General features: G+C 42.8%; 1 protein-coding gene across 1 annotated transcript; it reads right to left on the reverse strand.

Annotated features, from left to right (window-relative positions):
• Positions 1-1,484: 1,484 nt before the first annotated feature.
• Positions 1,485-20,632, reverse strand: LOC110956293 (F-box only protein 33). Its single transcript, XM_022201665.2, has 6 exons — positions 20,037-20,632; positions 16,205-16,315; positions 13,983-14,143; positions 13,646-13,854; positions 13,207-13,504; positions 1,485-10,599 (listed from the first exon to the last, which is right to left on the reverse strand). Exons 1-6 carry the CDS (start codon positions 20,477-20,479, stop codon positions 10,334-10,336), a joined length of 1,488 nt encoding a protein of 495 aa, XP_022057357.1. The 5' UTR covers positions 20,480-20,632; the 3' UTR covers positions 1,485-10,333.
• Positions 20,633-20,930: the final 298 nt, after the last annotated feature.

The following is a 20,930-nucleotide window of genomic DNA, read 5'->3' on the forward strand; positions in this document are numbered from 1 at the left end:
TCTATATTTATTGAGTACAATATGAAGAAAAAGGGGTAGAGAGGATCTTAGTAAACACCCTCATCCTCCCTCTCAGTATCTTTCTCCTCCCTTCCCTCCTCTCTCTCTGCTCATCATTAACCAACAATTTGAGCCGATTTTCCCAGCGTTTCCCATTGTGGCGTTGTCATGGTGACAGAGGTTGAATTTCATTTCCAAGTGTTTCATGTTGCCGCCTCACTCGAGGGAAAGCCCCGCCATGCAGAGCATGGAGGTGTTGCTGAGCCTCTGTGTCGGTCCGCTGAGTGCAGCTGGTTTTAGCTCCTCATCGTCTGTTCTCCCTCAGATGGAGGCGTTTGAACACACAGTAGGTGTCCCATTTGTTCTACAGCTGCTGAGCATTCTGAGCAGGTGGACAGGAGAAAGCAGCAGCATTTTATTTGGGCCGTTTGCAGACTTAAAACGGCATTCAGTCTGAAGCTCAGAGGCTATTTTCTGCTTCCTCTTTGAAAGCTCGGCTGTGACGTGGTCAGGTGAGCCAGCTTACACTTTGCCAGACAGAAAAACAGACACCAGCTGAGGGAGCCACAAAGTGTTGCTTGTTTGCTTGGCAATGTCAGACATTTTGTGAGAATCCGTGCTTATATACAGGCACAGTGAGCTCCTACACTACATACAGACATATAGACTCCCAGGTCATCTACAGAGGAACCACACCACCAATTGTTCCACTAAAAATTGGAAAAAATGCCTCATGTGACCACATGAAAGCCAGCCTGATCACAGGAAATTTTCAGTGAGACTGAGAAAGGCGGTGTATACTTTTTCCACTATCTTTTTAATAGGAAAAAAAGAGTATTTAATAAACATGCAAATGCTTAATCTGATCCATTCCATTCCTGCTCGGTAAAGTCCATTAGAACATCTCTGTCTCCCAGCAGTCTTTGCTTTACGCTTTCATCCACCGGCTCCTGGTGTCTGGTGGAGGAAGAGACATTCAGTTTACTGTTCCTAATGAGCCGTAAAGGTCCTGCTGCACTCTCTGCCTGTTTAAAGATTGCAGAAGAACTATGTGCTGCTCAGACTTCTGCTTGATTAGAGAGAGCAGCAGAAATGCAAATGAGGGCTCCATTTTGGTCAGCTTCTTCTACTGCATGAGTTAAATAGCCTTCATCTGTCACAAACTTCTTATTCTGTTACATTTCTGGTAGATTTACTACTTCACAATGGGCAGAGCTACTTAAACATGTCAAGTCATCGAAGTTACATTCAGATATTTATATTTCTATAAGCAGCAAAGTTGGAATCCTTTGCATGATCATTTTGCTTCTTATTGTTCTCCAGTAGACCGTGGTAAGGTTTGGCTTCATACTGGAGACTGAGGAGTCTAAAAACAAATCCATCCATCTCGGCTCTAATAACATTTGGAATACGATCTGTGTTACCTCAAACCAACAGATAGTAAACAGCCAATAAAAAAAGCAATAACACACAATGGAAGCGAGTGGCTTTTTAATATTTTTATTCACTGACTAAAAGAAGAGAAGCATTCATTCAACATTAATTCAAATCAACATTCAGCAGGCTGACCCCTAAAGTGTACGCCGTCTGTCAGTTAAGAGGTTTCACATGGAGGTTTGTAACGCGCCTCCCTTTTCTCCACAACAGAACCATGGATCAACACTGTTCTCAAAGATAAAATCTGTCCTCTTCTCCAGAGAGGACTCTTTCCCTGCAGACTCGTCCCAAAAACAGCTGAGAAGATTTCAAATTGCAATTTCATGATTTCAGACGAAGGCGAGTCAGGCTCTCCATTAAAACGCCTTCTTTATTTTATTCTTTAAGGTGGAATTCAGCTTTGCTTGGTCTCAACAAGTCCTAATCCATGCTGTTCAGTAACCAATAACCAAATTCCGGTTTGTCTGATTCATACATTAAATTTCAAGGCTCTGCACAGATCAGATTTTGAAGTTTTTGAAAGATGATCACACATACTTGAAATGTTCTCCATGGTATCTGAAGTCTGTCCAGCTGTGTTTTGGGCTCCGTCTGATTCCCTGCTTACAGAAAGAAGGTAAAACCCAGTGCTGTGTGCTCACTTTGACAAACACAATCACACAGGAACATTATGCTCAGAATATTCAACATTAAGGATGGTAAAACCATTTTTGCAAAAAACACACAACAACATAGCTTCTGATTTACAAAGTCTGTGTGATTTCATAATATACTTCACGTTCAGAAATTGAACCCGGACATGTGTTGCATAAGAGTATACCACGGTAATGCATTGTTGATACCTATACAAATATGCACTGTGTGAGTTAATATATCTATTTATATAGTTTATATTTCTTCCTCTATGGTTTTCTAAAGACGCAGCCGGGCGCCATCAGCACTGCTTGTGCCCCTTTGTGGCCACTGGTAAGACTGCTGTTATTGCAAACTGTCCTGATTTTAAACAAATGCACAACATTCGTACCACGATAAAACTGGGGCCGTCTAGCCAGTCTCACAGAGACCAAGAGTGAGCCCGCCGTCACCGCTGCTGTCGCTGGGCTGGCTGACCAGAATCAAAAGATCTTAAAACTAAATGATAAGATTTCATAAATCATCATAAGGCCAAGTATTGTCATTGCAAGTTCTTATTAGTTTACATCTTCACTTCTACTGTGTGACGGTGAGATAAAGAAAATATAAAAACTGAAAAAAATAAAGTGGATTATATGCATTCCTCTTGCATAGTTGTGAGGCTGGACTGGGCAGTAGGCCGGCCTGCCTGGCTAATTAGGAGGTTTGGCTCTCCAGACTTGACAAGAAAGTCTTTGTTTACCAGCCAGAAACATCAGAGCCACAGTAGCTGAGATCTCAATGAAGATCGTTGGCTGACACTGAGCATGAATATCTATCAGTTCCTTGATATAGCCAGGCGTTGCACGAATTCCTCTGTGCAGCAGAACTACTGACAGAATTTGGCCAGGTTATGCCATCAGTGCCATTTTGTTGTTTCTTCTCTAGAACTACAGAGTAACAGGTATATGATAATACCCTCTGTATCCAATCATGCTGAGATCATCATCAGAAACTGGCTGGATGAACAGTTTTAGTCTCAGCTATGGCTGAAAGCTGGAGAATCCAAACTTCCTGTCAGTGTGGCTAACTGCTAGCAGCCTGGCTGTGTGTGAGCCTCCCCCTCATTGAGTAGATCTCACACACACACACACACATCTATCTACATCGGTTACACAGGACTGATTTTATACCAGTGCAATGCACATCCAGTGTTTTTCTCCAAGCCACTAAAACATATCAGGATCTTAATCAGATTTGTCACATTCCTGCATGAGTCCAGCCCTCTGGGAACTCTTTCAGTTTTGCAAGTCCTGGTAGTAGTCTATGGTTGTAGCATTTAGATAAAAAAAAATAAAACTAATAGAATTTTATGATGAGGAAACCCTGTGTCTTAATGTTAATCCCTTCAGAAACATGTCTTTTAGGGACAGTTTCGACCCAGAACCATCTTACTACCTCTTTTCCACGGCTATTTTTAGGTGTAGTTTCCAGAACACTGCAAACATCCTGAGAGTCAACATTACAAACTCTCGAGCTGGCATCGAGTCTGAGCTGTAATCAAAGTGGAAATGAGACTAGTGATGTCTGATGAGTGTTTGCCTGTGGCTCTGAGCCTGTGTTTAGACTGATGCAGATTTGACACAGTCTGCTGCTTTGGTACTAAAATAACCCACTCTCACACTCCTGTCCCTGTCAATGGTATTAATATTGGCTATTAAGTATTATCACAGAAGTGTCGAACCCAACTCTTCGTATACAGGCTTAAACAGACAGTATATTTACAGCTCTGCAATCACAACAGTTTGAATACGCTGCCAAGGCCAACTGTTTCAGATGGACTGCATTTAGAGGCCAGCTCTGTGGATTCAGTTACTCATCAGGCCACCAGGCCCTGCTGTCGAAGAGGAATACTTTACGAAGAGCACGAAAAAACAAAAAAACTAACAAAAAAAAGCGTAAAAGGTCAACAGGGCATATTGAACTTGCTGCAACTATGTGAATGTACAGTAACTGCTGGTAATGGTCTCATGAAAAACTGACACCGCTCTCTCCCCTCCAGAGCCTTCAGACCTGTGAGGCCTCAATAAAAACACGGCTCTGCTAGCTGTGTGTCATTCAGTCTTTCTGTGTGTACACAGTATAGCATAGTAAAACACCATCTGCATTTGGTGTGTAAATGAGTACAGACCAAGTTCCTGTGTGCCCTAAATATGCAGACTAACATCCTCCTTCTGTACTGTGATGTTCTTTATCTGCCAGATTGATTCAATGTGTGAAAACGATGAATTTCATGCAAAGAGTGCTCAGTCCTTATATTTAACAGTCACAGCAAGTCGCTTTACCTTGTGACTTTTTGTGTACCGGACACAAAAGGCCCCAAAACGGCCTCAGGATGCTGAAGCATGGCATCACAGAAACACACAGTAGAAAGTTGACAGTTGACCTTTGAAAGAGCGACACACTCTAAAGAACCACTTCTAAATGGTATCACACCTCCACTCTGCTCAGACCAGCTGCTGATCTGGTGTGACTCATCAGTACAAGCTGCATCCCCAATCCCTCCAAAATAGACCAAAGTAAAAAAAATAGAATATATCTGTATATAGAGTCTAATTTCCACGCAGACATTGTAGCCATGTAGTAAACGGTTTGCTAGTCAGACGGCCTGAGCGACCCCCGTGTGGAATGTCCTGTTCCTAGCAGATCTCTAGCAGCAAATCACTTTACAGCTACAAAAGCCCAGGACTAAACGCCTCCCATCAAATTTGACCTTGGCTACAAGCCATTCAACACATCACATCACATCAGACACACGGGCCATTGTCCTGGCTGGGAAGCTGCTATCTGTAACTTCTGGAAGCATCCGTGGGAGCGTTTAGTCCTTGACCTGTTCTAAGATTGAACCAAACTCTTCGTTCTCCTTGCCTTTAGGTTTACATTCACTCTCTCCTCACAGTGAAACAGGTGATGGACAGGAAATAGAAAGAAGGAAGAATATGGTGGTGAGTGGTCCAACTCCAGACATTTCTGTTTAAACCTCTGTCACACTGTAGAAGTGTTCTCCACTGGACAGGTCTGGCTTTGATCGATGACGCCGCAGCAACATGTCGACCCAGAGCGCCATTCAGAGGTAAGAATTTGGCCACATTGTACAAGCTGTGCAACAATGGTGCTAACCCTTATCAGGTAACATGTTGGAAATAAACGACCAGAAATGCTCTCCGAAACACATAGTCCTGTGTTGTTACACACAGGGTACAGTCACTAACACAAGACAGGCCAAACCTTTGCTGCTTTGGTCTCTATTCACTATGACTACATGACGAGACTGTTGGATATGGTACCAAAGCAGAGCAAGGACAGAGCATGGATGCACAAAAACAGAGTATTCATAGTCGGTGGAAGAAACTAAGAGGTGGAAAAGAACAGAAAGTAAGGGGAGGAGGTGTGGAGGAGAACAGAACACCGGATCAGCCTCCCGCCAGTGTGTATTAGTGAGTGTACGCCGGCACTTCAGATAGACTTGTGTCTGGGTTGTTCCACTGTGGTCTTTGGCAGCTTAGAACACATCAAAGGAGGAGAACAGGTCCAGTGACTCCTAGTATCCATATGACTGAGCTAGAGGCCTGAGCTACTGTTACTTTCCATCCTCCTCCTCCTCTTTGAAAAACCAAGTGTACCCTGAGAACGAATGATTTCTGTTCCTGTTTCCTGCTGCAGTGGAAGTGATACGACTGCACTGCTGTACATGAGCAAGCCCCCCATAAATACACATAATCACACACACACGCATGCAGAAAACGAATGACGGCTGCACAGCTGACAGCTTGTTCACATACACATCTTACTCACACATTTCTACTGGATACACATGAAAACGTCCGCAGAAAATACAGGCACGCTCCAAGGGAGATTCAAACACGAGTGGTGAGACCTTTGCCACTGTAGCTCGCAACGATGCATCCCTAAAGAGTGAACTAACAATCACAGCAACAACTAACACCGAATACAAAGCCAACAACTGGGGAGAGCTGAGGTTTGAAAAGCAGTGAGACTCCAGGGGCTTTCAGGCACAAGGCGGCTCAATATTTAGCTACTGGTGATGACACACAGGGGTCAGGGAAAGGTTGTTTTTCCACTGGTGGTAGTTCTCAAAATCCTATGCTATGCATGGTTGTCCCAGGATTGGTCAAAACCTATCTGAAGTTACTGGCCTGTCAGTGTTGTATTACCAGACAGAACTTTGTCTCACCTCCTCTCTCCTTATGTGGACAAAACAAGAACTCTCTCTACAACACATTCACTACAATTTGGGTCTGTTTTGGTGTTTCTACCTTCAGTTTTATGGCATAAATATTCCTTAATCTGTCTGTAAGGGAATTCTATGACTAGAGGAATATATTTTTATACACTGTGTGATAAGGAATATCATAGAAGAATCAAACGTATTCTGCTTGAACTGGCTATATCTGGTAAAAACTACAACCCCTTCTTTTATTCGGGGCAGAAACACTGCCTCAATGGCTGCATTGGACTGCCCAAAGAAGATCTAACTACTTGTGTGGAGCCACTAAGATCTAAAGACTTGAAAAGACAGGAAACAGAGGAGGAAGTGGGAGTTGAGCCTGTAAATTTTAAAATCAGTTGTGAGTAAAAGTCTACTTGCTTAGCTGAGATAACTACCCAGTTTGATATTACATTCAACTAAAAAAAACTGATTTGTTTTCCACCCCACACCCGGCTGATATCTACACACAATACAAAGCTGCAACAGCTTAACTGTCTTACATAAAAGGAACAAAGATGAGCGCTTAAAAGCAATGAGAGGAAGAGGAGAAGAGGGGAGAAGGAAGATAAGATAAAAACCAACATATTTTGGTCTGAATGTGTTATGTTGGCATTTCTATCCCCTCTCTGTGTGTGAGTGTACAGCGCTATATACAGCCACAGCCTTAAAAAGTAACTCTTGGTACCAAAGTGCATTAATCCTGAGATATGAACCAAGGACGAGAGAGATTATCATGGCTAAACCATCAAGGTCCCTTAACAGACGAGCAAACATTTGGTATCCACGGGCCGATCACGAGGACCAAATCATTCTGAGTGCTGGCACACTGTATGATGCTGGTTCCATATCAGGAAAAATAACCGCTGATCAACCTTGTAAACTGTAGACCTTGATATGGACCTTCACAGTCTGCAGTGTCATTGTCCAAAAATCTACAAATCCATGTTGTATACAACTAAATCTGAGCTGAAGCCATTGGATTGGGTAACATTTCTGACAGGAGCTGGTTGGCCTAGGACCATTAGGACCAACCTAACATTGATTTTCCTGTCAAAATCCCAGTCCAGTTCAAGAAATGCCTTAGCAAGACACAAGTGCACAATGGCTCTAATTACCACTCAGCTGAAACAACACTAGAGCTTCACATGTAACCATACTGGGCCATCAACTCATGATACTCGTATTTACCTGGAGCTATTTGGTCTACAGTGCCTGGCTTGAGCCTTGAACATGGAATACTAGCACTTTTAAAGAGCCTGAAAAACATTCATTTCATTTAATAGAACAAAGGCATTCACACAGGGATGTAGTCAAAGTCATGCCTTCGTGAATGGATGTCAAAGAACAAGCCAGACAAGATCCACTGCATCAGGCAGAAATCATTTCACCCCAGAAAACCGACTACCATCCGTTCGGAGATTAATTAGGCCCAGCAGGTCGCCTATCGACAGCATAGATTTTCTCCCGCTCCACGGCCGCTCTCTGTCCCCAACAATATCTGCAGGAGATATAAAACACGTGCAATGAGCAGCTTGGTTTTGCCATTCTTTAGTCTTTGTCAACCTTAATCTTTGAAAACAAATGTATGATTAGGTTTGCTGACCCTCCAACCGAGGTGTAGCGAGGGTTTATCAGATGGCAAGAGAAACAACATCATCATCAACAACAACGACAACTGTATCCAGAAAACAAGGGACTGTTTCCAAGGCAACTGTGACTCAAGAGGGGAAAAAAAAAAGAAAGAAAAAACTACTTCTCACATTTACTGATTGTTTCGCACATCCCACACAACATCATCACCACCACTGTCTTGGTCATAGTGATGTTAAAAACCTACCTGAGACTGACAAAGAATAACTTTTCGTCACAGAAAAGAGCCTCGTGACCCGAAACCTTGTTGTGCTGTAGGTGCCATTGCTCCCCCGAAAAAAAATAAAGAAAACAAAAAGTAGTCTCGGCTGTCAGTGGAACCTACAATGTTTGAACTCAGTTATTCAGTTGTCCGGCAAGATTTGCATTTTGCCAAATTTCTGTGGCAAATACAGCTATACAGTAAGCCTTCGATGTGGAGCAAAAAAGCTGACTGACTGGCCAACACAATAAGAAATGCGTGTAAAATTACATTCAGTGCATCCTTTTCTTTTCCCTGTTCGTAATCATGAAATGTTCGACTCATAAAACAAGACCTGTGCCACTGAGAAAAACTGGTTCCTACTTACAGTACTGCTGGCATGTCTGCAAAACCTGGGTTTGGTATTTGCCACCTTAAGAAGCTGCGCCTAAAGAATACTGCTGTTGTTGTAGCATAGCCTCACCACGAATTTGGAAGCAATTACAAAGAGATTTCTCAAAACACAGTTATTTATGGCATAATGGAATAAAACCTCCTTTTGTCTCTAGAATATTGCAGGACTATCTGAAGACGTTTTTGATCTCAGAGCCCTTTCCTATCGCGGTGCACATTTGGATCTTTTCTTTCACCCCATGCCAAAGTTCCCCTTTGATGCCTTCATTTTAGCAAGTAATAAGCATCATCATCAGGATGCCAAATGACAGAAGCAACCAGCTTAATACAAAAGGGCTCTGGAACCAGTGATGCTTATCAGAAAGGCAAATATATTCATCTTGAACATAGAAAAAGATGCAACGGTTTACCACCAGCTCATTACAGCTCAAAACAGAACACAGTAGGGGTGTGCTGTATTGTAATGTGCTGAAATTTATAGGTTGGCTCCGAGTGTCAGTTGGAAGAAAAGGCTTCTTACTTTTCTGACGTGAGGTTTCCCAAAAAAAGTCAACAAGTAAGCAGGGTGGGAAGTGTGTTGGCGGCAAGAATGTAACAGTATTCTCCATAACGCCATTGGTGAAGTGCTCAAAACCCAAAAATAAAACCATTTGGCTTTGAAATGCCACATCTGGGTCATGGCGCTGACATGACTGTTGCTGAAAACTGCATTAACATTGATTAGCACAAGCCACAGTCAGCCATTTTACAGTGGAATTTCCCACCCTGCTGGCAAGGCTTTCCAACTAGTGGACAAGTGCACAAGGTGCTCTTTTAGAGCAACAGAAGAAGCAGCTATGGTTGTTACCCAGGAAGTCATCGATCGGGTAGTTTACAAACTCCAACTTTTGGTGGAGTGGAGCAGACAGACCAACACAGAGCAAAGATTTTTTTAAAAAAAAGAAAAGCTAATAGGTTGCGTCTCAACACGCATCCCATCTTAAATCCCACTGGTCCATCACTCAACCCGCCTGCCTGTCCTGTTCTAGCTGTGAGCAGGATAATAATATATCTGTATTTAAACACACACAAAGCCTACACAGGCAAGGGAACCACCACGCTGGAAAAACAAGATTATACACAGAGCAGGGAGAGATGGAAAACAGTCAAACAAAAAGAAAAAAAAGCGGAAAAAACAGGAAACAAATCAAAGTTACATTATACATAGGCTCTGGAGGTTATTAAGGTGAAGAAGAGAGCTCTGAACACTTGTGGGAAAGACCAGACCAGACCAGAGTGGGCCAGGCTGGAGTCTGAAGCAGGAGGATGACCCTTTTTAGCAGACAAAGTCAAATGTGTTTAGTCTTAGCGTGGTATACATCGAAGCTGAAATAATATCACATTTTTAATAGAATATGCAGTTTAAGTGAATATTCTCAACTCTAAGATACATTTAATGCATCAAAGGCTGAATCCATTATTCAAGTTAACGAGATAATCTAGAGAAAAAGCAAGAAAACAGGAGATCTATTTGAAAACTGGAGGACTTGATTGCGTGCTAAAACCTCTGTGAAAGCAACAGAAAGAAAAATCTAAATATAATTAAAGACAATCAGCTCACAAAAGTGTAACTTATAGATTGTTTTAAGATTTCCCACTTTGGTCTGCTTTTGACCTGGTTCAGAGGTCTGAGCTGACCTGGACTTGGGGGGTCTGGCCTGGTCTTGACACAGTTTAGGCTGCTATGCGTTCAGCTTGCAATCCCTTGCCTACATGCCCATGCTGAAGGTGTGCAGCTCACGGTGGAAGTGCTGGGTGGGTTCAGACAAGACCAGGCTGGAATCCAAGCAAGGGTGCCACACACGGCCAAGGCCCAGAGAAACCTCCTTCACCAGGTTGTGGACAGGGTCACCCTCCACGTACACCGACTGGTCTGGGTCGAAGTCGATGCTCTCCTCGGAGACGGTCAGGACACGAAGGCTGGAACCTCGCAGACGAGAGATGGCCACCAAGTTATGGGACCACACAGTGTAACCTACAACGAGGGAGAGGAGTTCAGGAGGGCTGGACTAATCTCGCTGACATTAAGGACAGGGGTTTACATACAACACAAACCACACAAAGCAGGCTATGACAGCAAAGAAATAACATTAATCAAGCTTCCTTCAATTAATTTCTGTTTCTCATCTCACATTGTTGCCCTGAAAAACAGAGGAGGCCTGCAGAAAAAGAAGTAACTACTACCATATACGTATGTCTAGAGCAATAAGCCAGGGCGTTTTTCGTGATTGTTGCGGCCGAAAATGCCTGAATTTGCGGGAGCTTTTCTAAAAAAATTGCGATAAAAGTTGCGATGTTTTAAGCTTATTTGTTGTGGTGAAATTGCGGGAGACAGTGACAATTGCTAAAAAGCTGCATTTTTTCCAGCTTGTAGAACATGTTTCAAGGCTGTAATTGACAGTATTTATTCAGAAATTAATTATTTTGCGTTCCGACCCATTTCCACATAAGCTGGCAGACCATGGTGGGACATTAGCAGCAGCCAGATACTGGTTTAATATGACGTGGTTGGTAGATTTGCGGCACAAAATGATAATTTATTATTGAATGAATCATATTTGCACATATCTGTCAGTGGTTAAAAAAGTTAATTTTCACTTCCTGGGGCACACGTGTTCACATACACGGCTTGTCACGTCAATTAACAAGAACAGCACTGAGAGAGCACAGTACTCCGCCAAGACTGTTCATTACCTGACCTCCCGCTGAACACAGGTGTGTGTTCTGCATGTGCACAGATACTGAATCGCGTGACCTAAATATGTAGTGGGCGACGGGAATTGATGGGACTCAGAAACACCCCCACAATTGAATCAGTTGTTACTTGTGACATTTCCGATACGTCCACAGTGGTAGATTTGTTGGAGGATCACAATCATGTGATCGTCAGCAGGCCACTGAGGTAGCGTTCACTTGTTGCCATGGTTACCGTGCTGCTATCAGACGCTGTGCCGCTACCTCAATGGGAAATCCGTGGATCCAAACTTTAAGCCATGTTACTGCCGAAGTCTAATCACTTGGTCCTTGCGTCATTTCTTACCGACCCTGAAAATTTCATTCAGATCCCCGAGTCTGGTTTTGAGTGATGTTGGTAACAGAGGAAGGATTCACACACGCTGATCGTCACATAACTCCGCCGTGTTCTTTGGTGGAATAATTAATCTAATTTACCTCAGTCTTTCAGTGCTCTAACGGATCTAGATGCAACAGTTTCCATCATGGTGATTTGTCTGGTCTGTTGTCCGCTCATTTCAGCCGTTCTAATACGTTTCATGTTTTTTTTTAAAAAAGTGTGTGTATCAATCGATTATTTTTTTTCTTTTTTTTGTATTCCACCACAATATAGCACGGGTGTAAAACAGTTTAGCTCCGCTTTGGTGAAGAACATCAGTGAATTAATTGTTTATCACGGTCTTCAGCAGTAATTTTTATTGGTAAATGAGAGACATTAGTATCGCACATGTCTGCATCTTCAAACCATAAACAAGGAAGTGAATTGCCCTGGGAGCTGCTATGATTGGTGGAACTCACGGAAGGTGGGGCAAAACTGCGCGAAAGTTGCGGTGATTGGACAAAATTGCAAGGCCGCGCAAAATTCACAGAGATTAGTTGATTTCGCATGAATTCGCTCGATTGCAACATCGCGAATTCCTGGAGGGACTGATATACCATTATGAGTAGGGATAGAAATTGATAAGAATTTAGCGATTCCGATTCCATTATCGATACTCATTGGGTGAGAGCATGAAAAAATACAGATTGGTTTGTTTGCTTTGACTCTTGAGCAGATAACAGAAAATATGCAACAAATTAACCTACCGAAATTCAGGGGCATCTACTGTGGCAAAAGGGTATAAATCCTTCACCACAAATCTGGTCACTGCTCGGTGACATTCATTTATCCTCGCCTCTGTCATTTTAGTCCTCCCTGCCTTGATGAAAGGGGTTGCTAAACGTGCACGAGAGCTACTCGCTACAACCTCCGAGCCAGAGTGAGAGCCAGCATCTGAGCCAGCATGGCTCAGGCCGTCATCATCGTCATCTAAAATATAATTCCAGGAGATCTGCGCTAGCATAAACACAATGTACAGGACCTGGAGGAGTTTATCGTTACCTTCGACATGTAAAGCAGACGACGCCGAGACGTTAGCTCCGCTCCTGCTTTTACCTGAATGAGGCTCACCTGCGCTAAGTAGAGTATCAAACGTGGAACATTTCCGCAAACTAATTAAAGGCTGGGTGGACAGATGTTTGAGCATATTGGAAGCATTTCCGCCCTTTGACGAAATTGAAGCATTGCAAGTGTTGCAAGTAGCCCTGGTGTCGTCTTTACGAGTGAAATATAGCCACACTTTTGAGTGCTTCTGCCGGGATGCCATGTTGGAAAAGTCCAGAACCTGCATGTGACGTCATCACGTTTTTGCGACATAAGAGGAATCGATAAGCGGAATCGTCGGGCAAGTAAACAAATGATTCTTAGGAATCGAATTACTGGGAGCCGGTTCTCCAAAAGAACCGGTTTTCGATTCCCATCCCTAATCATGAGGTAGTATGAGCTCAGATCACAGCAGCTCCAACTCACCATGTATCACCAGCACAGCCAGCTGAGTGCATCTCCATGCCAGTAGGACCAATGGGTCTTCGTTGCGATTGACGCTGAGGTCAGGGAAATCGGGGCCGTCCCTCAGGAGAAGAAAGTGAGTCAGCGTTTTGTTGTACTGCTGAGAGATGAGCTCCAACGTGGCGTCGGTCACCAGCGTGCTGTAACTGTCGAGGTGAAGGCGCTCCAGGGGAAGGCTAGGCTTTAGGACCCTGAGGAGCTCAGAACTGTCGACCTCCAGGGCCATGATGTACACCCGCAGGTTGGCACTCACCCGAACCTGCAGAGGATCGGGTACATTTGACTGACGCAAACATTTAGACTCACTGATATGTCACTGTTGATTAGTGGTAATGTAACATTCTAGTGTAAACACAAAAACAAAAAGATCCTACAACTAGATCACAAGTTGCTATATTACCAGTGCCTTCCAGTCATCCTCTGTAGCTGTCCCTTCTAATGGTTTGAACTCCAGGGCGGCGCCATTGAGCAGCAGGGACAAGCGATGCAGTGGAGTTCGGCGAGGAGATGCCAGCAAACCGCAAAGCTCAGATGTCAAGTCAGAAAAATCCAGAGCCAGAGAGTGAAGGTTAGAGAGACGATCAAGCTCTGATGGTGAGATAAGGGGACCTGAGGAAGAGTCACAGTTGTACAAACTCAATATAAACTGCCAGCCCTGCTATACTTCCTAAACACGGAGGAGGCTATACAGTCATGTAGCATGTACAAAGCATGTGAAGTTGGATAGAAATACATGCCTAGCTGGTGGTCCAGTAAACTGAGGTGCTGCAGAGTCTCAGCTGAAGGATTTGATAGGCAGGCTAAGGAACAGGGAGTCACGAGACCCAGCATGAAGCTGCAGGACAGCCACCGCAGCTGCCTGCTGTTAGACAGCAGCTCCATGAACAACTGCTGGATCCTGTAGAGAGCAGAGAGGACGAAAACAAACCTTGAGAATTTCAATTCACTACCAGACTGACTGCAGCTACCTTTAAATTAAATGCAAGATGCTCTGAAAGCACATTTACTTTATATTTCTCTGTGGCCTTTGACAATCTCCCGTCATTCTTTTAGATAGTGACTTTGTCTTCCTTGCCCAAACCAACTGCCCATGACCTTTAACACGAGGCTTACCAAGTGCCTGTGAGAGTTTTGGTACTACTGTAGTCAAATGAAAGACCATCTAAACTCGTGATGATCTGTTCATCCTTTTGAAGAGCCAATAGTCTGTTATGTGCAAGTTTGTACTGAACTTGGAACTCCTGACACATAAATGAGGGCACATATTAAGTCCATAATGTGAGAAGCATTGCTCCAAACGAAACCTTTGAGTCTACTCTCAGACAAGTCTGAAGATTACGGGTTTCTGCCACCAACATATCTTTAAATCTGATCAGACTTTCGAAATATTCTCTCAGGGCCAATAGTTGCTAATTAGCATGTTGGCAGAAGTTGCTGTACTGGATTATTTATAAGCCATGACATCATCGTTTGCAGCTCTTGGTCTCTTACCAATAACCCTCTGCAGAGGCTGTGGTCCACACAGTCTGCACCTTAGCCGTCCAGGCTAAACTGTCCCATATACAGGCAACAGCCGCACAAATACATTTTTATTTTAGAACAAAAGAAACCTCTATCCAGACAAGCGCTTTAGCTCTGTTTCAAAAATAATCTCTAAGAGTAGCAACACACCAGAAAATCACATGACTTCTGATGAACACTGGGCATACAGGTGCTGTGTTAAGCATGAGGCAGGGGTTTGGTTGTTCAGTTGTAGAAAATTTACAGAGGAAGAGCAGTAAAAAGAAAGAGCAGAGAGTTCCTTAACCACACACCAGCTACTAGTACAGACAAGGACAGCAATGCTTTTAATTGTGTATCATTGTCGAATTGACCACTGGTAGTCAAGGCTCATATCTTGGTTTTCTTCCAGAAAATCATAGGAGTGTGATTAATCATTGAGGTAAAACTATGAAGAGAACATAGGTGTCTGTGTTAGGGACTCCAAAAGTCTCCCCTTCTGCCTGTCCAGACTAAAACGCAACCTTGGAGTTTTCTAACGTTTCCAAAAGTCTCCATTTTTGGAGCTCTAAAATGGTGGAGTTGTCTGAATGCTATGTGTAAATGTAGAAGCAGTTGTTCATTTTAAAATGAAAGCGTATTTGTGTGGGTATAGCTTCAGTTTGTTGGCAGAAAACCAGGAACACTCAGTAAGTGCGTGGTGTTGTGTGCCCTCTAAGTGGATAATGACAAACTGCCTTTTCTTAATTAATTACCACTCTGAAACACCAAACATCACATTGTCTCCAATTCAACAAGAGAGCCAACAGTGCCATTTGGTATGTAATACTCATTTACACCCACATGCACAACTTTTCCTCCCACTGTTGCCAATGCTTGCTCAAAGGGAATCCAGGGAAAATTTTGGATTTGCTGAGGTTCTTCTATATAACTTTGTATGGTTTTGCATGGAGCTATTGCATTCTGTGACTTGGCACTATAAAAATAAAACTGAACTTCACTGGACTAAAATCAAAGGCTATATAGTGCTAACATTTTTTTTCAAAATCATGTTCTGCAATCAGTTACCAATATATTGCCATGATCTTGTGGAGGATTTCTGCTGCATAGAGGAATTTTTGGCACCAGCGCAAATATGAGAAGAACTGAAAATATATATTTTTAAATAGTTCTGTTGTTAGAGGCAGAAGACATTTTTGGTTTATTTAAATGTTCAGAAATGGCAGGAAAACGCACAGATTTCTGTCAGATAAGGCAACACAGAATCAATGCCTTGCTGTAGGAGGACCAATCACGTTTACTATCATGTGTGGTAACGCCCCATAGGCCCATTCTGAGCCAGGTAAAACCCCTGCAGGTCACCTGTACATGTAAGCGATAACTCGATGCACAGAAAAAAATCTCTACTTATAACTATTTCTGGTGTTCTGAAGAAAAGCGTTTTCGAGCTCAGACTTACTCATTGATCTTTTTGTCCCCCTGGTGAATCTGGAGCAGGTTAGAGCTGTCTAATAGTCCCTCTTGTTGCAGGATAAAGGTGTCTCCATACAGACTCAACTTCTGCAGGTTTCTAGAGAGTGAGAGAAAATGTGAGAAAAGAAACAAACGTCAGACAGATCTACAACATCAACACATTGTGTTAATGAGAAAACATCCATTTGATGTGGCAGTCATTTTCAAATCACCTGCATTACAACTTTGACACTGCTTCTACCTGATTAACAACCGGCGCTTACAACATGGAAATGAGCACTGTCAATGTCTGTTTAAGCTATTATTACAGTAACGTGATTTTACACTACATCGCACATTAGGGATAATATGGAATTTTAACAGAAGCGACAGCAGCACTTCAAATTAAATATTAGAAAAGCACAGAGAGCACAGTACTCCGTCAAGGCTGCTCAGTCGTATCATTTCCAACGGCTGGAATCTGAAAAAAATGTGTGGATGCAGACTATAAGCTGCATCACTGCCAGAATCTAATCACTTGATCCTCATGTCATTTCTGACCTTCCCTGAAAATTTTAGCCAAATCGGTTTTTGAGTAATGTTGCTGACTGACAGACAGACAGACGCTGATCAATAAAGGGGTTCACCTACTAGGCAAATTGCAGCCATTTTGTGACTATCCAATTTAGCTGTGGTTCTGTATATTGCTAAGCTGCCTTCTATCATACACAGAATCATGGTTGCCCTGTACTGTGCTGAACTGCTGTCTACAGCCCTCTATATCCTGATACCTAAAATAGATTGGCAAAGATCAAGCAGTAGACTACATGCCAAATGTTGATGCGTACAAAGTTGATGCGGTCAAGGTAAGCACAGAGGTCACGGCGAACCCAGCTACCTTTATTCAACAGGCTGTCTAGGTCTCTTTAGAACAGGGGTTGACTGGTGTTTTGTTTTTTTAACCAGAATTGATATCAATTAAGGAGACATCAAGGAGACTGATAACTGATATTTAGAACCAATACTGATAAGAAGTGCAGTGAGCAGAACGTTATCTAGCAATTACAGACAGAAAGGTAGCTGCAATCGCAACCAGAGTAGAGCAATCCTATATTTATGGATTTCATTTAGGGCTGCAGCTGTCGATTATTTTAGTAATCGAGGACTCTATCGATCATTCTGATAATCAATCAGGCAATCAGCATGCGTGTTACAGCATCAACAACGGAAGTGAGCGCGCTGTGCAACAGAAATAACCGTCCTGAAAGAACACGGGCCGACATCTGCAGTGTATTGTTCATATATAGTGTAGTACCGGCGAGTTGTACGTGTATAGTATAGTACAGGGGTATTGTACATATATAGTATAGTACGGGGGTATTAATCTAAAACTCAAAGGAACCCTAGTTCGTGGTGCAGAAATCACATAAATATGTCTTTATGTTTGGTCTGTTTAAACTGCTGGTACGGCAGCTGATAAAACACAAATCAGAAAACTGATCAGTTTATTAGTATTGATTACAGAGAATATTCAATCAGTGACATCAGTTCACTTTGATTTGGTTCAATTTAAAGTGATTTCCTTCATTCTGAGACAGTGTCAGACCTACATGCACTTTAATACAATATCATGTTTGAAGATAAGTTTGATAGTTTTACTGTGCAGCTGTCTGATATCAATACTCAGCTGTATTTATTGGTAAAATAAATACATTAACAAATGTTTAACAGTTTTCTACCGGCATTCCTGTCTCACATAATTTCCAGTTGCAGTTTTTACTATCATAAATGTTTATGTTCCTTATTGTTCTCCATTAAAACAACCTGTTCACAATTAGCTGATTTTATGCAGAAAACTGACTGGAGTCAAATGTTGGTTAAGCGATTCTATTTGTGTGACGAGTTTGAAGCAGAAAGTCTGAGTTAACAAAGAAAGTTGAAAACTACCTTCATACCTGCTAACTTTGACTGAGGTTTTAGTTTTGTCGACTCACAAAAAGAAAGTCTGACTTTGTCAAACTGTCTTCATAATTCAGCTTCTGATCTAATAAATGGCGTGAACACTAGAAAAGCTGCACTGGTTAAAATAGAAGCTTTAAGTCAAATTTAAAATTGGATGAAATCTTGGTCCAGACTCGGACCGTGGTCCACCAGTTAGTGACCTGAGGTCTAGTATGTAGTGGACTAAACGAAGCCTCAATTCAGAGAATTTTGCCTCGAGGAATTTCAGTGATCGAATTACTCAAATAACTCAAGGAATCGTCTCAGCCCTAATTTTAGTAGGAATTGGTAAAGAATACAGAACAATACCAAGAACTAGAGAAATAGTGACATTCAGCTTTGAAAACTCTCATCTTTGACAGTGATGTCTGGATGTTAACCAATGTATGATGTGAAAGGAAATGATGAGCAACCACACATGTGCCACACATCACATAAACCTACCAGCAAGCCATTGTGTACAGCGCACCCACTTCCTACTTCAGCGTCTATGTGAAACTACTTAGGGCCCAGAGGAAGGAGCACGAAGTTATCTGGTCTCATTGTTTTGAGTTCCTGTATTAACTCAGAGAAAAACTAAATTTTATCATTTGGTAACATGACAGCTGAAGATAGATTTGGAAACTGCCAAATGATTTGTCTTGTTCAGTGGTTAACTGATATTCACGGCAGACTCACTAAACAAGAACGTAGTAAGAAAACTAAACCGTATGCATTTTGTCTTGTACTTACAGGAAATTATACAGCTCATGTACCAGTGTGACACAACCTTGATTAATTTCCAATCTAAGTAGAAAAGCTTTCCCTTGATTTGAAACGTATTATTATTTTTCATCTGAGATATTTCTGAAGCACTGTCATCACCATGCAATATAGTAAGAGTCAGTGGTTAGTAACTCTCCTTCTGTTTGGCTCTGTGTGGTGGAATAATGCTGTCCACATGCAAAACTTATGCAAATTCAGTATCGTCAAAGGCATGTGGATTTGCCCAATTTTGAAACACTAAAACCCATATAACAACCAATGTGTTGTATGGAGCTGGGACCCGGGTTACATTTGTAGTTGATTCATTAATAGAAACTTCTCAATGCAAAGACATCAGACAAAAAAAGGTTTAAACCCCCTCAGCAGAACTAAGACATGAAGTGTGCAGCTTTGAATGGGAGCTAGTTCAATACTACAAAGCACTGCAGAGAATAATGGAGAATGGGGGAGAAGCTGTAATAGCGATGTGGAACATCCAGAGGAAAGTTTTAGCTGAATACTAACTTCCAAAGCAGAAATCATCCAGTGGTCATATTTTATGAATGTTGCACATGGGTGTTTATATCCTACAGTATGCAACAGAACACCAGGGCAAAATATATCTACACGTACACTGTATATGTGTGTGGCAGTGCTGATATCAGCAAGTCACGGCCAACAAAGCCTTCTCTAGCCACCACCAGTGCTGCATTGTGTTGGTATGGAGAGACCAGTGTAACATGGAAAATAGGACCGGCAACAAAAGAAACGCAGACGAGTGTTTGACTTTAACTGAAGCATGCATCCTCCGTACGTCGCTGTTTGATGACTGCAGATGTGAAAGTGAGCAGTGGCGTACTATTAAATGAACACTGTTCGGATTCATAACGTTGGCTGCTAGCTCCACTGCAAAGACATGTCACGATTACGTAACTCCTAATGCCAGGGTTTGTTTATAGCTAACTAAGCTAGCTAGCTAGCGACACCAAACGTCGTAAAAATTTAAACAACGGCACGATGCCTCCTGACAATTCCTAAAATCTAAATAAAAACAAAGACTCGAAAACACATCGTTGGGGTATTTTTTATATTACCTATTGTTTCGGATGCTGGTGAACACACACAACACCTGGTCCAAGTAAGTGGCCGTGGCGTCCCTTCTTTGCTCCGAGAGTTGAGGGTCGTCGTCAGGTCCCGGAGGCTGGTCCATCCTGGCGGACGACGGGTCGTTGTTCAGGGGGCTCAGGTTGCCCTCCACTGGAGCGAGTTCCAGTTGCAGCTCCCGCACGAAAGAGCCAAACTTCCGCATGAGGAACTCCAGCTTCGGTGTCTCGTCGGAGCTGGACCCGCCGCCGTTACAACCACCACCTATCCGCAGTTTGAGCTCAGTCCACAGCGCGGGGTAGAAGAGGCACTCCCTCCACCGAGAGCACACGGCCGAGGCCCGGAGCTTGTCTCGGTCAGACAGAAAGGAGAATATGTGGACGATAAGCTCGCTGGGCAAAGCCATGGCTCCGACACCCCCGCACAGAGCCATGGCGAGCTAAGAAACCTGCTGTCTAAACACCAACCAGCTATGAAAGAAATTTTAAACCGTTTTTTTTTAAATCGGTGCAGCGGCGGCGGAGAACAGCGACGTTTCTTCCTCTCGGGGAAAACAAACCGTTTTTCAGCTTTGCCTTCAATACTATTGGAACGAACCACTTTTATTCAATACACGGGGTACAAAACAATCCACAGAAACGTTACATAAGTGCCGCAGGCGGGATAGCTGTCTTTATTTAAGTTTGATACAGCTATGATTTTATGTATCACAACATATTAAGGATTTAGTAACATTTACACCAGGTTTTGGGTAATCTGTGACTGCATCACTGCATTGTCAAGCGAATGGTTCCGTCCGGAGGTGCTGTTATTTTTGCCATACTGCCCTGTTCCACCAGAGGGCGATGTTTTCCAGCAGCAAAAACTCCAGCCAACACGTGATC

Source organism: Acanthochromis polyacanthus, chromosome 1 (assembly GCF_021347895.1).
Source record: "Acanthochromis polyacanthus isolate Apoly-LR-REF ecotype Palm Island chromosome 1, KAUST_Apoly_ChrSc, whole genome shotgun sequence".
NCBI classification, from domain to species: Eukaryota; Metazoa; Chordata; class Actinopteri; family Pomacentridae; genus Acanthochromis; species Acanthochromis polyacanthus.